Raw genomic sequence first — 17222 nt, forward strand, 5'->3', positions numbered from 1 at the left:
ACACACCACACACACAGCAAGCAATGGGCAAAAGAACAAGTTGCAGTCAATGGCTGCAGAGGGGTGTCTGGGGTCCAATGTGGGCTGCACTTTGTGGGTACTGAGGAAATGGGAAGATGCTGCTTCTGGGTCAGCTGGTGGGTTGGAGGTTGGGGGCTGTAATTAGCAGCAGCCTTAGAACTGGGATGCCTTTCAATCCCTCCTGGCCCCTTATCTCTGTGGGGCAGTCACAGGACATCATCTGTTTTATTCAAAGTTGGGACTTGCAGCAGGAGACCCTGTCCTGCATGGAGTAGGGGTCCTCTGTTGACAAACTTCTTGGTTTCCAGCTCTTCCCCATCTGCAGCAGGCCTCTGGATAAATTCTCTCTCCCCAGGACCCCTTCTCCCTCCAATGGGAGGAGGGACAGAACACAGCTCACAGCCCAAGAGGTGGGCAGACCCAGTCCAGCTGTGACTGGAGCTGGTTTTGGCTTGGGGCTCATGAAACCCACTCAGTGCAGACATCAGCTGCCCAGAGAGCCCTGGGCTGTCAGCAGCTGGGCTCCACATAGTTCCCAGGGAAGAATCCAGTCCCCTCTGAGCTGACGCCCTCGCACCAGCCATCGGAGTAGCGGCGAGTGACACAGATGACAGTGCCCTCAGAGAAGGAGAGCTCATTGTCCTGGCTGGTGTATGGGTACAGTGTCACCACTGCAGGGCAAGAGAAGAGGGTGCCGTGAGATAATGCCTCTTGCCCTCTCCCCCTCACCCCCACCACCATGGGGATGCACGGTCTCAAGTACTAGACTCTAGGGGCCATCTTGGGGGCCTTCTTGCAAGCCTTCAGGACCCCTCCCCAGCTTAGTTAATATTTAATACCAGGCCAGCTGCCCTCTCCCCAGTTCTGTCAGTTCGTCAGAAAAATTGTGTGGGGGGCCCGGGGGATAGATTCACACCTTTGCAGAGGGAGGAGAATGGGGATCAGGGCAACAGAGGAAGTGGGATCCGGTGCCCCTCAGTCCCAGAAGTCAGGTACCTTTCTCCAAGTATGAGGCAGGCACCCAGCTGGGCTCATCAGGCCCAAATCCTGGTGGGGGTGGAGGCAGCCCCAATTCATCTCCATCCAGGGGTGGAGGAGGAGGCAGGTCCAGTGGCAAGGGCAGCTCTTCGTCTTGGGGGAAAAGCAGAAAGGCTGTAAGTGTGGCACAGGAAGCTCCTTCAGTGTGTCAGGGAACTGCTCAAGAGCTGGACCCCAGAATCCACCCATCTCAGCCAGGCACGTTGGGAGGCCAAGGTGGGCAGATCACCTGAGGTCAGGAGTTCGAGACCAGCCTGGCCAACATGGTGAAACCCTGTCTCTACTAAAAATACAAAAATTAGCCGGGCATGGTGGCACACGCCTGTAATTCCAGCTACTCGGGAGACTGAGGCAGGAGAATGGCTTAACCCAGGAGATGGAGGTTGCAGTGAGCTGAGATCTTGCCAACACACTCCATCCAGCCTGGATGACAGAGTGAGACTCCAACTCAAAAGAAAAAAAGAATGCACCCATTTCATGCAATCTTCCTCCAGCCCTCTCTTGTCCTGGACTTCCCACAGTGCTGCTAGCACATAGTAAGTGCTCAGTAAACCCTGAAAGATCCAGCAGTAGAGGACGGTCAGACTCTGCCTCTTATTAGCTGGGTGGCTCTTGGGCAAGTCACTGAACCTCAGCGTCAGTGGCTTCATCTGTTAACGGAGAGTGGTAAAGACCCTCTCAGGATTAACTTTATTTTGTTTTATTTTTTTTTGAGACCGAGTCTCGCTGTGTCGCCCAGGCTGGATTGCAGTGGCACGATCTCGGCTCACTGCAAGCCCCACCTCCCGGGTTCACGCCATTCTCCTGCCTCAGCCTCCTGAGTAGCTGGGACTACAGGCGCCTGCCACCACGCCCGGCTAATTTTTTTGTATTTTTAGTAGAGACGGGGTTTCACTGTGTCAGCCAGGATGGTCTCGATCTCCTGACCTCGTGATCCGCCCACCTCAGCCTCCCAAAGTGCTGGGATTACAGGCGTGAGCCACCGCACCCGGACTTTATTTTATTTTTTTGAGAGGGAATCTCCCTCTGTCACCCAGGCTGGAGTGCAGTGTGGTGATCTCGGCTCACTGCAGCCTCTGCCTCCTGGGTTCAAGTGATCCTCCTGCCTCAGCCTCCTGAGTAGCTGGAATTACAGGCACGCGCCACCACGCCAGGCTAATTTTTGTATTTTTAGTCATGTTGGCCAGGTTGGTCTCGAACTCCTGACCTCAAGTGATCCGCCCTCCACAGCCCCCCAAAGTGCTGGGATTACGGCCGTGAGCCAACCCGCCTGGCCCTTAGGATTAAGTTTATTATTATTATTATTGTTATTATTATTTTGAGATGGAGTTTCGCTCTTGTTGCCCAGGCAGGAGTGCAATGGCGCGATCTCGGCTCACTGCAAACTCCTCCTCCCAGGTTCAAGCGATTCTCCTGCCTCAGCCTCCCGAGTAGCTGGGATTACAGGCTTGCGCCACCACGCCCGGCCACTTTTGTATTTTTAGTAGAGACCGGATTTCTCCATTTTGGTCAGGCTGGTCTCGAACTCCCGACCTCAGGTGATCTGCACGCCTCGGCCTCCCAAACTGCTGGGATTACAGGGGTGAGCCACCGCGCCCGGCCAGGATTAAGTTCAAATGAGAAAATGGATGAGAATCTTCGAACACAGGGTCTGGTATACAGCAGGCGCTAAGTTATGTTAGTTCACTTCCTCTGTCTCCTTTCGCCCCTGTGCTGGGCTCCTTGGAGGAGGCATTCACTGAGGCTGGCCGGGGCAGATCCAAGAGAGGTGGGCTGGGGAGTGGCAGGAGGCGGAAAAGCGACCCCACGGTTGGGAAGAAGAGGGTGGACCTCCTTACCCGGTGGGGGTGGGGACAACTCCTCCAGCGTGGGAGGCCGCTGGAACACCTCGACGGCTGCTGGTGGAGGAGGTGGGTCCAAGGAGCTGGGGAGAGGTGGGGCTGGAGGTGCTGCCTGCCCCTTGGGCGTGGGGGCCCCACCGACACCTTCGGCACTGCTGAACACCAGAGAGCCCGGTTGGCGGACACGCCTTCCCTAATGCAGCATCCCCAACTGGCCCCACCCCTCCAATCCTGACCCCAGCCCTGCACGTGTGACCCAGGAGTAACTGGGTCCTTTGAAGCCCGGGAGTCACTATGACCACTGGCAGGTGGCCCCTCTCAAAAGCCACTTCCCACCCCCACCCACCCACGTGGGCTTGTAGGTCTCACCCGGCCGAGGCCAGGGAAGAGGCAGAGGAGGCGGCGGAGAGTCTGCCATCGGGCACCACCGGCAGGTGCACTGGCTCGGGAATCCGGGGTGGTCTCCTGGCGGGGGGCAGGGAGTGGGTATTAGGAGGAAGGAGGAAGGCTTCTGGCCAGCAGGGGTCGGGTGCGAGCAGGAAGGGCAGGTGGCCGAGGGGGAGGTTTGGAGCCAGGCATCCAGCATGACGGCCTGAGCACCCGGGGGCGCCAGGGGTGGGTGGCGAGGCTGGGGGAGGAGAGTTTCAGGGTCGCGCGGGGCAAGGCTAGGCTAGTTGGCGTCGCGGCGAGGCCTCACCCCAAGGTGGCGGAGGCGGGTGTCACAGGGGCCTTGATGCTCTTTCGAGACAGGGTGCCTGTTCTTGACAGCTGCGTGCTGAGGTCCTGCGAGGGAGCGGGAGGTAGGGCTTACATTTGGGGTGAGGGGCCTCCCTCCACCCTCATCCCCAAGAGGAAATGGAGGAGGGGCGGACGGGAACCGGGAGGGAGAGCCCGGCATAGCCAGTTCCCACTTCCACTTCTCAGGCCCCTCTCCTACACTTCCCCCACCCCACCCCCTTGTCATTGCCTGGGTTCTGGGACTCAGTTCTACCAAAGCCCACAGCCACTTCCTCTGCACAGCCACAGCGGGTTGAGTGGGCCCAGCACCCCTGTCCCTCCCCCAGACCATCTCAGAGCCCAGGAAGCTGGGGCCCTGGCTTGGTGGTCCCTAACTTTGATTGGGCTGAGGAGGGGGCGGAGAAAGGAGAGGACACATCACACTTAGAAGTGTCCCACCTTTCATTTTCGAAGATTTGTGGAACTGGCTTTGGGGAGTTAGGGCAGAGAGGAGCAAGACCCAGGCCACTTAGAGGGGATGCGCAAATGACAGGGTGAACGCCTACATGAAAGAGGGAACTGCTGTTACCAATGGGACTTCCCCAAGGGGTGGGTACAGTGTTACCTCATGGGCTTCACCAGGGGCAAGACAAAAGAGATTTGAGCTGAAGCACAAAGAATATAAGTTGGGCCGGGAGTGTTGGCTCACACCTGTAATCCCAGAACTTTGGGTGGCTCAGGCGAGCGGATCACCTGAGTTCAGGAGTTCGAGACCAGCCTGGCCACCATGGAGAAACCCCATCCCTACTAAAAATACAAAAAAAAAAAAAAAATTAGCCGGGCATGGTGGCGGGCGCCTGTAATCCCAGCTACTTGGGAGGCTGAGGCAGGAGAATCACTTGAACCTGGGAGGCGAAAGTTGCAGTGAGCCAAGATCGTGCCATTGCACTCCAACCTGGACAACAAGAGCGAAACTCCATCTCAAAAAAAAAAAAAAAAAAAAAAAGAATATAAGTTGGACAACAGAGAACTACTGGTGGGGAGGAGGCCTGGTGGTTGAAGGGGAGAGTGTCATTTCCCCTTTAAGGGGGGCTGATAAGGATATCAAGGGGCTCATTTTGATACAGAAATGTTAAGGTGTGGAGACAGGAATTGAAGGTGGGACGGGTGTGAGTGCGTGCCCTTTCTGACCTCGCAGAAGGACATAGGCTGAGAAGACGCCAGCGCCATGCTCCCCTCCCTTCACCAAGTCCCCTTTGTGTGGCTGTATCCCCGCTTCTTCTCACCAACAGCAGCTCTGGGGTGACTGCTCAGTGCAGTGACCTCAAACCCCCAGACAGAGGAAGTTGCTGTTCTCATGTGGCTGGGAGCCATTCTCATGCACACCCTGACATCCTCCCTTCCCCCTCTTCCCCTTCCCACACGCCCGGTGCCCACAGGGGCAGGGCGGGGGGGCGAGGGGTGTTCAGGATCTCACACTCAGCAGATCCTCCGAGGACGGTACAGACCAGTTTTGGAGGGAGGGATTACAAAATCTAGGGAGAGGGAGAAGAGCTCAGAGTGGTGGTTTCAGGGAGCGGGGAAAGAAAGGAGTGGCAAGTGGGGACAAAACTTGCAGGAGAACTGGGGTTCTGGAGGGAAAGGGGCCACAAGGCACGAGAGGGTGGGTTGGAGGGAAAGAGGAAGGCCCCTCTCTCTACCTTGATCCCATGGCCAATGTCGTCCAGGCAGCCAAAGTTGAGGGGTCTCCTGCAGTAGGGCGTGAGAGGGGGTAGGTTCTCTGGGGCGATGACCTTCTGGCCGGGGGGCAGCCGCTGGACAGTGGCTAAGGTGCCAATCTCCCTTCGGGCCACCTTCTCCATATGCATGTTCACCATCTGCATGACAGGGTTCAAGGTGACAGAGAGGGGTGGTCTGTGTCCAGCACCCTTCCCCCTAAGGACGAAGAAGATAAAGACTGGGCTGGGGGGGAGGCAGCCAGGTCTAGAAAAAGAGGGCCCTGCCCCCCGCCCCCCGCCCCCCACCAGGCTACATAGCAATTGGGAAAAGTAGCAGGAAAGGATGGAGCCACTTTGGAGCAACTTCCTGGTGGAAAGAGAGTACGGGTTATTATTAGCTGAGCAGGAACAGGAGGAAAAGAGAAAACACAACATCCCTGGGGATGCTGGGAGGAGACAAGCACCCGGCTGACTTCGGAGCAGAGGGGGAGAATATGGAGGTGGCAGAGAATGGTGGCTGGATCAGCTCTCCCCTTTGGGGGACAAATAAGTAAATTGACTTCCTCTCAGAATGTTCCATGGAGAAAGCCTACAGTTCGAAAGGGTGGGAATTCTGGTCTGCGGCGGGGGAGGAAAAGACACACCCCACCCACTGAACATGTGGGTGATGTACAGGCCAGGCCAAATGTGTGGCTGGGTCTGTGCATGTGCTTTATGGGGCAATTCCTCGGTCAAGGATCCAGGAAGGAAGGAGGAGGGTGTGTGCGCTAGAACACTGTGGCGGGGTGGAGGGTGTATACTGTATGGTGGTGGCTGTGCTTCCAGGGCTGAAGATGACCTTGTCCAGCTAGCACCCTGGGTCTGGGATATTTATGAGGGCACTGCTTGTATTTAGATGCAAACAGGGTTCATTTGCTTCTTTCCTGTATAGGGCGCTGCTGTGATTGGTAGATAACACTTTCTCATGTCCAGGATATAATTCCGAGAAAGAAAAAGCTCTGCCTTCGGGGAATTTGTAGCGTAGCCACAGAGATAAGGAGGTCCAAAAAGCTTGGGAAGTGCCAACCTTCTGCTGTAGAGTTGGGCATTTGGACATGGAGGAAAGCAGGAAGGAACTTTTGATGTAGAAAATGTCTGAGTCGGGCTGAAGAGTTGAGGCCTGACACAAGATGCCTTCCCACGCCCCATGCCCCTTACCTGGCCCAGCGTGCTTACACGGGCTTCCACCTGCCGCAGGGCGGCCCCCTGCAGGTCCAACATGCGCAGAGTGTGCCCGGCCAGGTTGCCCACCTGGTAGGCCACGCTGGCCAGTGCCTGGGTAGTGAAGGCCATGGTCTCCTCCAGTGCCTTCCGCTTGTCTGTGGCCTGAAATACACACAGCCCTGGCCTAAGGGCCAGCATCTTCCACTGGGTCCTTGGCTGGCTGGGGTGGGATGGGAGAGGATATAGGGAAAGTAGGGGCTGGATTGGGAGAGAGCAGCAACCCTTAGATGTTTGAGGTGGCTCCCAGCAGAATGATGTAGCAAGAGGAACTTGCTACAACATCACTTTAAATTCACTTTAAAAAAGTGAATCTGCAGCCTTGGGGAATGGATGCAAAGGGAGGGAATGATACCCATTCTCAAATAGTTAAGCTGAGGACTGAGTACAGATGATAGTACAACCCTCCTGAAGACTTCAGTAACAGGCTGTCCTTTTAGGGGTTGGAGTGGGGGTGAATAGTAGAAAGGAAAGAGGAAGGCAACACTGGCTAGAGCAGACATTCTTTTTTTTTTTTTTTCTGAGATGGAGTTTCGCTCTTGTTGCCCAGGCTGGAGTGCAGTGGTGCGATCTCGGCTCACCACAACCTCCGCCTTCCGAGTTCAAGCGATTCTCCTGCCTCAGCCTCCCAAGTAGTTGGGATTACAGGCATGTGCCACCACGCCCGGCTTATTTTGTAATTTTTTTTTTTTTTAGTAGAGACAGGGTTTCTCCATGTTAGTCAGGCTGGTCTCAAACTCCCGACCTCAGGTGATTTGCCCGCCTCAGCCTCCCAAACTGCTGGGATTACAGGCGTGAGCCACCGTGCCCAGCCGACATTTTTAAACACAACAAACCATGTCAGGCACGGTGGCTTACACCTGTAATCCCACTACTTTGGGAGGCCCAGGCGGGCAAATCACTTGAGGTCGGGAGTTTGAGACCAGCCTGGCTACAATGGCAAAACCTCGTCTCTACTAAAAATACAAAAATTAGCCAGGCATGGTGGTGCCTGCCTGTAATCCCAGCTACTCAGGAGGCTGAGGCATGAGAATCATTTGAACCCGGGAGGCGGAGGTTGCAGTGAGCCAAAATCACATCACTGCACTCCAGCCTGCGTGACACAGTGAGACCCTGTCTCAAAATCAAACCAAAAAAAAAAAAGCTTTCCATGTGACTGTTTAGCTCCAGTCTGCAGATTGGTGTCTGGGAACTCAAATAAGGAAACTGAGGCCCAGAACAGAGGGACTTTATTCATTCATTCCCTCTAATAGCTTTCCAATACCCTGAGGATAAAATTCAAGCTTCTAACCGTGGCCTACGTACAGCCCCTCCAGGTCTGGCTCCTGCCTTTCTCTTCACCTTCATCCCCTTTAATCCAACTTCACCACTCCCCCTCTCACACACTCCCCTCCAGCCACATTGGCCATTGGGTTTCTGTTCCTGAACAAGCTGAACTGTTTCTGCCTCGGGGCCTTGGCATGTGCTGTACTTATTTTCAGAATCCTTATTAGCAGGCCTCAGCTTCTCAGAGACACCTTCCTTCACCACACTAAGATTTCCCCCAGCCCACGCCTTCACTGCCTCTTTATCATATTTACCTTGTTCTCTTTTCTTCATGGTATTTAGCAGTATCAAACATTCTCTATGTATTTTTTTCGTTATCTACGCCCCCTTGCCTTAAATGGAAGTGTCGTGAGAGCAGGGAGCTTGTCTGTTTCATCCTGTATCCCGTCATGGAATCACACCCAACACGCAAAAGATTCTTCATAAATATGCACTCGTGAGTTAATTAGCAGGTCGAATGGGAACCCAAACATTCTCTGGGCACATTCCCACTGTATTCTAGGCACTGTGCCAGGCACTGGCCAGGGTCACACTGCCAGTCAGTGCAGGAGGAGTAAGCAGGCAGTGGCTGAAGGCAAGAAGTTTTTTTTGTTTGTTTTTCGAGACAGAGTTTCGCTCTTGTTGCCCAGGCTGGAGTGCAATGGCACAAACTCAGCTCACCCCAACCTCCACCTCCTGGGTTCAAGCGATTCTCCTGCCTCAGCCTTCTGAGTAGCTGGGATTACAGGCATGCACCACCACACCCAGCTAATTTTTTGTATTTTTAGTAGAGATGCGGTTTCTCCATGCTGGTCAGGCTGATCTTCAACTCCTGACCTCAGGTGATCTGCCTGCCTTGGCCTCCCAAAGTGCTGGGATTACAGGCGTGAGCCACCGCGCCTGGCCAAGAAATTTTTTTTTGTTGGTCCCAGATCAGGCAGTGGGGGCTAGGGCAAAACTTCTCCGGTGTTTTGGTTCCCCGGGCAGCTTCCTCATCTCTGGTCGGGTCATGGAGTTGCCATACTCTAGCCTGTACCTTTCTAAGGCAGGTAGGGGGCAAGTCCAGGGTGAATGTGGAGTAGGGCCAGTGGGCCAACAGGCAAGGCTGCACACTGGGGTCCCCTTGCTTGAGCCCTCGGGTGCCCCTCAGGGCCTGTCAATGGAGAACAGACCTACAAACTCTCAGAGCAAGGTCTGAGAGACACCTGGGAGCCTCTAATGGAGCCTGAGCCAGAACCTTCTGGGCAGCCCATGCGATGGCTCTCTCCTCGTCTTTCTTTTCCAACAGCAGGAAAGAGATGCTCATTTGCATGTCATTTACATCTCATTAGCATAAGCAACAAAACTTACATCTCCTCAGCATAGGTCACCAAGAATATTGAATAGGCAAAGAAATCAACCCAGGATATTAACACCGGACAGGATAGCAGATTTTGATTTAGTTCAGGACCTTCCTTTACTAAATGAGGAAACAGGCCCAGAACTGAGCAGTGACTGCTCCTTCATCTCCACCCAGATTTCTTAGCTTGCCTGCCTTCTTCTGTACAGTTTCCTCCCCAAACGAACATGTGGAATTGTTGGCCCAAACAGGAAAAGTGTCTGCTTGGGCCCAGCTCTGGGCATCTGCAGCCTGAACACCTACGGACACCTGGCTTTGCTCTTAGCCCAAAGTTAGGTCTGCAGGGACAAGTGTCTGAGATCCATCTCTGCGGCTGAGTGCTTGTTCATCATGCAAATTACCGTGTCTGTAAACTCAGTCAACCCTGGCTGAGAACTCTGCAGGTGACCCTGGTCTGCCTTCCCTAATTCCCCATGGGTTTCCTAGCGTCTGGGTGGTGTGGGGAGAGAGGGGCTGCAAGTAGGGTTGGAGGGTAGGGGAATCAGGCCTTAGGTAACAGCAGTTCTGAGATCCAGAACCTTCCTAGGCATTTGCCTAGACAAAGATCCTCAGAAAGGCCAGGAAAGGTAACAAGTTGTGTGTTCTAGTAGTTAGTACTCTGCACGAAGGAAGCAGGAGTCCAAGGATTCCAACTTGGGTCAGGGCTTCTCATGCCCTGCATATTTTTGCAAGGACAGCTTCTCCTCCCTAGAACTGATTCTTATTATCCATCCTTCCAATGAATGGTAATGATGGTCATTGTAAGAGCTGCCATTTATCCTGCTCTTCTGAAGGGGCTGGCACTAGGCTGAATGCTTTGATACATTTTTATATTGAATCCATGGAGCCACCACTGAAGGCAGGCATGAGAATCAGAGGAGAAACTTGCCACAGTTCCTGTAGTTGGTAGGAGGCAGAACTGGAAATTGGACTTAGGTCTTTGCGACCCCAAATTGTGTGTGCACACTGTGTGTGCAAATGAGAGCCCTGTGGAAGCTCTTTGAGGTGTGCAGAAGTTATGGAAGGAATGGAAAGGACTGCTTGGATCCTTGTCCATAGAGGGAACATGCCTTTCCATGCTAGGAGAATGAGCTGGTTTGCAAGCCTCATTCTGTCTCATCTGCAGGTGGTCACTCAACATCTACACAGACCGAAATGATACCCAGAGTAGCATTTTCAGTTAGTGGCATAGGGAGTGGGCTCTGGAATCAGATTTCTCCGTTTGAATTCAGGCTCTGACACTAGCTAGGAGACTTCTGGGAAAGTGACTTAACCTTTCCAAACCTCAGCTTCCTCATTGTGAAGTGGGAATGGGACTCGCCTCACTGGACTTCAGATGAGGATGAAAGGAGGCCATGCTGGTAACATGCCTGGCCCAAAAGAAGGGTCCAGAGCATTTTAACTGCTGTCATTACTGACTGTCTTTAATCTGCCATTTCCCATGAGCACTTGTTACTCATTTACTTCTTTTTTCAACATTCTTACTATGCTACGAGGTCCCTGTGCCTCTTCTCATAGTTTGGTTAGTACAGATTAGAAAAATAAAGTTTTGCCCAAGGGGTAACAAGGTTAGTCTGCAGCTCTTCAGGGAGCAGAGGAAACCGGGGACAGAGAGTGCTAATAAACTGTCGTAAAGTCACATAGCGTGTAGGGAGGTAGAAAGATGGAGAGGAAAGAGCTTGGCATCAGGATTCAGGGAAGCCCAAATGTGGTGGCTTATGCCTGTAATCCCAGCACTTTGGGAGGCCAAGGTGGGCAGATCACTTGAGGCCAGGAGTTCAAGACCAGCCTGGGCTACATATGGAGACCCTGTCTTTACAAAAAAATTTTAAAAATTAGCCAGGCATGGTGGCATGCACCTGTAGCCCCAGCTACTCAGAAGGCTGAGGTGGGAGGATTGCTTGAACCTAGGAGTTCAAGGCTTCAGTGAAGCTACGTGAGCTATGATCATGCCACAGCACTCCAGCCTGGGTGACAGAGGAGACCCTGTCAAAAAAAAAAAAGGCTGGCTGGGCACAGCGGCTCACTCCTGTAATCCCAGAACTTTGGGAGGCCAAGGCGGGTGGATCACCTGAGGTGTCAGGAGTTCGAGACCAGCCTTACCAACATGGTGAAACCCTGTCTATACTAAAAATATAAAATTAGTTGGGCATGGTGGTGCATGCCTGTAATTCCAGCTACTCAGAAGGCTGAGGCAGGAGAATTTCTTGAACCTGGAAGGCGGAGGTTGTAGTGAGCCAAGATCGAGCCATTGCACTCCAGCCTGGACAACAAGAGCGAAAAAAAAGGAATGCCTGGCTCTGCTGTTTGGAGCTGTGTGGCCTTAGACAAGTCACCTCACCTGCCTGAGCTACTGTTTCCACATCTGTAAAATAGGAATTATAATACATGTCTCACAAGGTAGTTGTACAGATTAATGAAATAACAGAAGTGATTTCCATCATGGCTAAGTTGCCTTGCCTCTCCTCCCTGGATCCAGGAATCTATGTTCTCAGCCCCAGGACAACCACACAATTTAAAACCTGTTCTACAATGCCACCTCCCTATCTGTTGCTAGAAGCCTGCTCCCAGCAGTCATGTGGGCCATCCCCCTGCCTCTGCATGAGATCCCCTCTCTTTAGCCCAGCCTACTCTGCCTTATCCCCACTCTCCCTTTCCCAAACTCAGGGAAAGAACCCCTTTCCCTTGTCCATCTCAGGTTCACTGTGCTGTTTGGGAAGTTCTTCTGAAGCCTCACCCAGAGCCGGCCTGGAAATAGAATGATCGCCAGCATCTGTGTGAGGACGGAGGCTTTGGGTCTCTGGATTGACCCGTGGGAACTCAGAAGGATGAACCTGAGGTGACACCTGAGAACAGGATGGAATCGCACTGTCTGTCCCAGGCATCTCTGAGGCTCTAAGAGACCTTCTAAGAGAAGGGGCACAGTGGGGGCTTGGGTAGTATGGGGTCAGGGTTAAGTATTGGGGTCTGGGATGAAGCTGAAGCCTGGAGTGGGAGGATTTCTCAGCCAAGGCCCAGGACAAGCACTGTCAGGATGGCTCCCAGGGCCCCACTTGGGGCAGGGCTCAGGGTCCCCCCTCCAGGGGCTGGGGTGTCAGGCTTCTGCCCGCTCTACCTACCTGCACATAGTTGTCCTCGCAGTAGTCAGCGACCCGCAGCAGGGCACTGTGGTTGCCCCTCAGAGCCTCCCGGCCCGTGGGGATCTCAAACTCCTGCAGCTGCTGTAGCTCCGCCATCACCCCCAGCCTCTGTCTGGCTCCCCAGGGAGCCCGCTCGTTTTGAGTCTCACCCTGCCCTTGATTGGTTGCTCTGCCTTCCCTCCCTCTTATTGCTTTTGGTTTCCTCTGCGTGAGACCCAAACCTGCTTGCAAAGGGCAGGCATGCTCATTCCGGGACAAGAGGAAGTCAGTCCTGCTCCCCGAGCCTGTGTCTCTCTGTCCCCTGCCCAGAGGAAGGGGGAAGCCAGGGGCCCATTTGGGGGCCCAGCCCCCAATCCCACCCAGCAGAGGAAACCAAGGTCGGGGCAGCTGTGATTGCTCCCTGGTCCTGGAGAGGAAACTGGTCGGTTGGGGGATGGGGTCGGAGACTGGGGAGGAAGGGGGCTGGCCTGCTATAGGGGGCGGAGGTGGATTTTCCACTCATGGAAGGCGGGAGGAAAGGGCAGAGGGTGGGGGCTTCCTTGGGAAGCTCAGGGATGAGTCACCAAGGGACAGGGGAGTGGAGGGTGGATAGGATATGGAGATCCGTCATACCAGAGGACTGTGGGGCAGCAGCACAGCAAAAATAGAAAACAGCCGATGCGGCAGCAAGAGGGGTCAGGGTTGGACACTGGGAAGACATGACCAGAGAGGTTCCCAGAGGGGTGTTAGCAAGCCTGCGAAGGGTTGCGTGTGATGAAGATCTGCCCTACACGCTCTGTGCGGATGAAGGCAGGACAAGATGAAATTGACCAAGTGTAATGTGAGGGACTCAGATTAGACAACAGGAAGGACTTGGATTTGAGAAGCACCAGGTTCAAATTTCGGATCAACTTGCGGTTTTAGGAAGCAGCGGTGGACAGAGCACTGAGCCTGCCTAGGAGGTATGGGCTGTGGTTCACGCATTAACAGGACAGTTGTACCAGACAACCTCCAGGATCCTGTTCTGATTTCAAATTCTTAGAGCTCCCAGCTGAGAGTTGGACTGGGTCCTGGAGCACGGAAGTTAGGATGGACGGCGGGCCTCCTCTCTGCCCCTCCCACCACCAAGCCTGTCATCCTGGAGACAGGAGAATAAGAGGACCTCCCATTGACCATATTGGTCCCTTAACTTTTGCTCCTCCAGCGGGTCCCTTGTCATTGGATGGGTGTCAACCAGAGCAGGAGCTCAATGTCTGTTAAATGGCATAGCCCTTGGGTGGTCCTGGGGGGACAGCAAGAAAAAAACCAGGATGTGGGTTCTGTGCTCAGGAACCCACATTCAGGGCTCAGAGGGAGGCATGGCAGCAAAGAAGCTTGAACAGAGGCATTAGAGGTGGCCACGCCCCAAGTACTAAGTGGCACAGCTTGGTGAGCAAGGACATTTTTATTGAATGAGTGGATGAAGAGTGAGCTAGGAGAACTTCGTAAGGTGAAACTGTGGGGATCCAATGGGCAACACAAAGCATCTTGGTTTAGGAGGTTAGGGGCCGGTCTAGGACTTGCCCCAGGAGGAAGGACAGCCTCAGAGCATGCTCAGAGGTGGGAAGGGAAGGAGGAGAAAGCAGGCGAAGCGGGGTAAGTGGGGCTGCAGGGTGGAGGTGGGGAAATAGAAGCGCTGCGAGCTCTAAGCTAGTGAGGTCACCAAAAGAGTGAGGCTAACGCAAGGCAAGGTGGTGAAAAGGTGGCTTCTCTTTTCGAGTTTGTTTTTGTGGGGAGAATGTCTGTCTCTCTGCTCTGCTGTAGTGAGGGCTTGAAGGCTCAGGCGGGTGATGGGCTTAGAACTTTGAGCCTATGATCAGCTTAGGCATCAGAGATTTTGGTTTCCAGGCCATCTGCTTTATCTGAAGATTTTCAGCTGATGAAGAACTAGGAGGCTCAAACACTATCTTACCTGAGTCCAGGACAAGTGACTTGGAGAGTGTGCTCTTCTGTGGCAGGTGAGAGGGGCTGAGGTTGCACTGGGCTGGGATCTACTCTTAGTATCACTGGGGCTAGGCACCAGGAAGGCCTTCCTGATAACCCTGCAGTGATAATAATAACAATAGCATTATTAGTGATAATAATAAGTGTATTAAGTGTTCATTATGTGCCAGGTAGTATATTATAATACTTTATAGACATTATTTTCTTAGTACCCACAATAATTGCATGTGGTAGGTTTTTTTAATACCCATTTGCAGCTGGGGAAACTAATACTCAAAGAGGTTGAGTGACTTCCCTAAGGCCACACTGAGGAAGCAATAAGGAAGCAGCAGAGCTGGGATCAGAGTTGGAGTCTGGTAAGCTCCAGACCCCCTTGTCTTTCTTTTTTTTTTTTTTTTTTTTTTTGAGATGGAGTCTCACTCTTGTCGCCTAAGCTGGAGTGCAGTGGTGCGATCTCGGCTCGCTGCAACCTCCGTCTTCTGGGTTCAAGTGATTCTCCTGCCTCAGCCCGCTGAGTAGCTGGGATTACAGGTGCCCACCACCACACCTGCCTAATTTTTGTATTTTTAGTAGAGATGGGGTTTCACCATGTTGGCGAGGCTAGTCTCGAACCCTCAACCTCAGGTGATCTGCCTGTCTCAGCCTCCCAAAGTGCTGGGATTACAGGCATGAGCCACAGTGCCTGGGATCTTTTTTTATTTTTTGAAACAGTTGTGCTCTGTTACCCAGGCTAGAGTGCAGTGGCATGATCTCAGCTCACTGCAACCTTCACCTCCCAGGTTCAAGCAATTCTCATATCTCAGCCTCCCGAGTAGCTGGGATTATAGGCACTCACCATCACCCCGGCTAATTTTTCTATCTTTTGTAGAGACGAGGTTTCGCCACGTTGGCCAGGCTGATCTTGAACTCCTGGGCTCAAGCGATCCTCCCACCTTGGCCTCCCAAAGTGCTGGGATTATAGGGGTGAGCCACCACGCCCAGCCAAGACCCCCTTCTCTTGACCATTATTGTATACTCTCCCTTGCTGGACCTGGAGAGAAAGAGGAAAACTCTGAGTCACTATATGAAACAATAACGTTGCTTCCCAGATCTTCCTCTCTGAAAGAAACTCCTTTTTCTTTCTTCTCTGTTTCCTCTGTAGACAGACAGACAGATGCCTCTATAGACAGACAATCCAAATTTCCTCCATAGACAGACAATCCAAAGGCAAAAATGGTGCCTCCCCCATCAGACTGGGAGCTTCCTCCCCTCCTGAGCCCAGACTCTTGAAGAAGCAGGGCATGCAAGGATGGAGTGAATATCTGTTGAATGATGAGGGGCCTGAACTGAGGGATATGGCAGGGAAGATGCTAGAAGTTGAGGTGTGGAGGGAGCTGGAAGAGCTGATGAGCTTTATGATCCTGGCTGCTGAATCCTTTCCAGGATCAGGTCTGTCTAGGGCAGGATGGCCCAGGATCTCAGCGAGAAGGACCTGTTGAAGATGGAGGTGGAGCAGCTGAAGAAAGAAGTGAAAAACACAAGAATTCCGGTGAGCCTCCTCGCCCCGTCCCTGCTCTTCCCTTCCTGTTCCTGATGAGCCCTGGGAAGGAGGAAGTGACCGGAAAGGGTGGTGGGACTGTTCCAGGGCCGCAGAAGCAGCAGGAGGTACCTCTGGGATGGGGTAGGATGCAGAGAAAGGCTGGGGTTGACCCTGTGAAGGTGCCAGCCTCCCTGAGCACAGGAGAGAGCTTCAGGGCCTTGGAGAGCTCAGCGTGTCCAGCCCTGTGTCTGGGCTGGCTCTGGCCAAGCAGCCCATGAAGGTCAGGGTCAGTGTTGTGGGTCAGATCAAGGAACTCACACCCCCGAACACCTGTCTGTCCTCTATGTCTTTCTCCTCTTTGGCCTCTGTCTCTGCCCTGCCCAGAAGCCTGTTTTTCTGGCACTGACCAAATCATGGATCCAGAGACAGTAACAAGGACCTAAAACATTTTTTGTGTTCTCGCAGATTTCCAAAGCGGGAAAGGAAATCAAGGAGTACGTGGAGGCCCAAGCAGGAAACGATCCTTTTCTCAAAGGCATCCCTGAGGACAAGAATCCCTTCAAGGAGAAAGGTGGCTGTCTGATAAGCTGATGGCATGGAGCCCCGCCCTGAGTGTCTGTCCCTCTTCAGCCAAGCCCAAGTCTCCTAGACCCCCAGGGAGCCAGTGAACTGTCACCTTCTCTTCATCACAGAATGAGTAAAGATCCCTGAACAAATGCATTGTGAACCCATTCCCCACTCCCACCTTCAACTCTTTTCTCCCATTATTTCCTCCACCTGCTGGGTCTCTGCTGACCTTGCTGGGAACACTCTGAGGACAGTGTGGCTGGCCGAGCGGTTGGCCCCATGGGTGGTGGGGTGTGAGGAGCCTGCAATACCCTGAGACCCCAGAGGGCAGTCCTTAGGAAGCACTTACACCACCTGGGAACCCCTCCGTCTTTTCCCTCCACTCTCATCCTAGGAATAAAGCATTTCCACGCCAGAGTAGTTTGGGCTGGGGGCCAGGGTTGGGTGGTCCTGTCCCTCCATATCATGTCCTACCCTATGGTCCTGTTCCTAGTCATTTAGATCACCCCAGATGGCCTGATGACAACAAGAGTTTGTGAAGTTATGATTTCATGATTTCTTTAATATTGTCAAGTAGTCTGTTAGTGCTGGGCACTATGGATGGAAGAGTGTGCAAGACGAACATGGCTCCTATTTTCATGGAATTTAGTGGAGAAGACATGAAACAATTTACAATTAAGTCCATAAATGCTACAATGGGGAGAGTCAAGGGCAGTGTAGGAACACACAGCCGAGAGACATTCAGGGCAATGAACA

The 17222-nt window shown here is 53.2% G+C and overlaps 2 protein-coding genes across 6 annotated transcripts; one reads left to right on the forward strand and one right to left on the reverse strand.

The window, feature by feature from the left end:
- Positions 1-21: 21 nt before the first annotated feature.
- Positions 22-12651, reverse strand: ABI3 (ABI family member 3). 2 transcript variants are annotated; one of them, XM_034941503.3, is made up of 8 exons: positions 12398-12651; positions 6533-6700; positions 5318-5494; positions 3598-3683; positions 3270-3365; positions 2898-3052; positions 1018-1152; positions 22-692 (listed from the first exon to the last, which is right to left on the reverse strand). In XM_034941503.3, exons 1-8 carry the CDS (start codon positions 12512-12514, stop codon positions 532-534), a joined length of 1095 nt encoding a protein of 364 aa, XP_034797394.3. In that variant the 5' UTR covers positions 12515-12651; the 3' UTR covers positions 22-531. The 2 variants fall into 2 exon arrangements, with proteins under 2 accessions (XP_034797394.3, XP_003810085.4); XM_003810037.5 differs by having other exon boundaries at positions 2898-3055.
- GNGT2 (G protein subunit gamma transducin 2) lies at positions 1166-17013 on the forward strand. 4 transcript variants are annotated; one of them, XM_008962404.6, is made up of 5 exons: positions 12656-12839; positions 13322-13359; positions 14285-14394; positions 15803-15908; positions 16365-17013. In XM_008962404.6, the coding sequence occupies exons 4-5, from the start codon at positions 15825-15827 to the stop codon at positions 16488-16490; spliced, it is 210 nt and encodes a 69-aa protein (XP_008960652.1). In that variant the 5' UTR covers positions 12656-12839; positions 13322-13359; positions 14285-14394; positions 15803-15824; the 3' UTR covers positions 16491-17013. The 4 variants fall into 4 exon arrangements, with proteins under 4 accessions (XP_034797397.1, XP_008960652.1, XP_008960651.1 ...); XM_034941506.4 differs by lacking the exons at positions 12656-12839; positions 13322-13359 and adding an exon at positions 1166-1595; XM_008962403.6 differs by lacking the exon at positions 13322-13359.
- Positions 17014-17222: the final 209 nt, after the last annotated feature.

The sequence above is a fragment of the Pan paniscus genome, chromosome 19 (genome assembly GCF_029289425.2).
Source record: "Pan paniscus chromosome 19, NHGRI_mPanPan1-v2.0_pri, whole genome shotgun sequence".
NCBI lineage: Eukaryota > Metazoa > Chordata > Mammalia > Primates > Hominidae > Pan > Pan paniscus.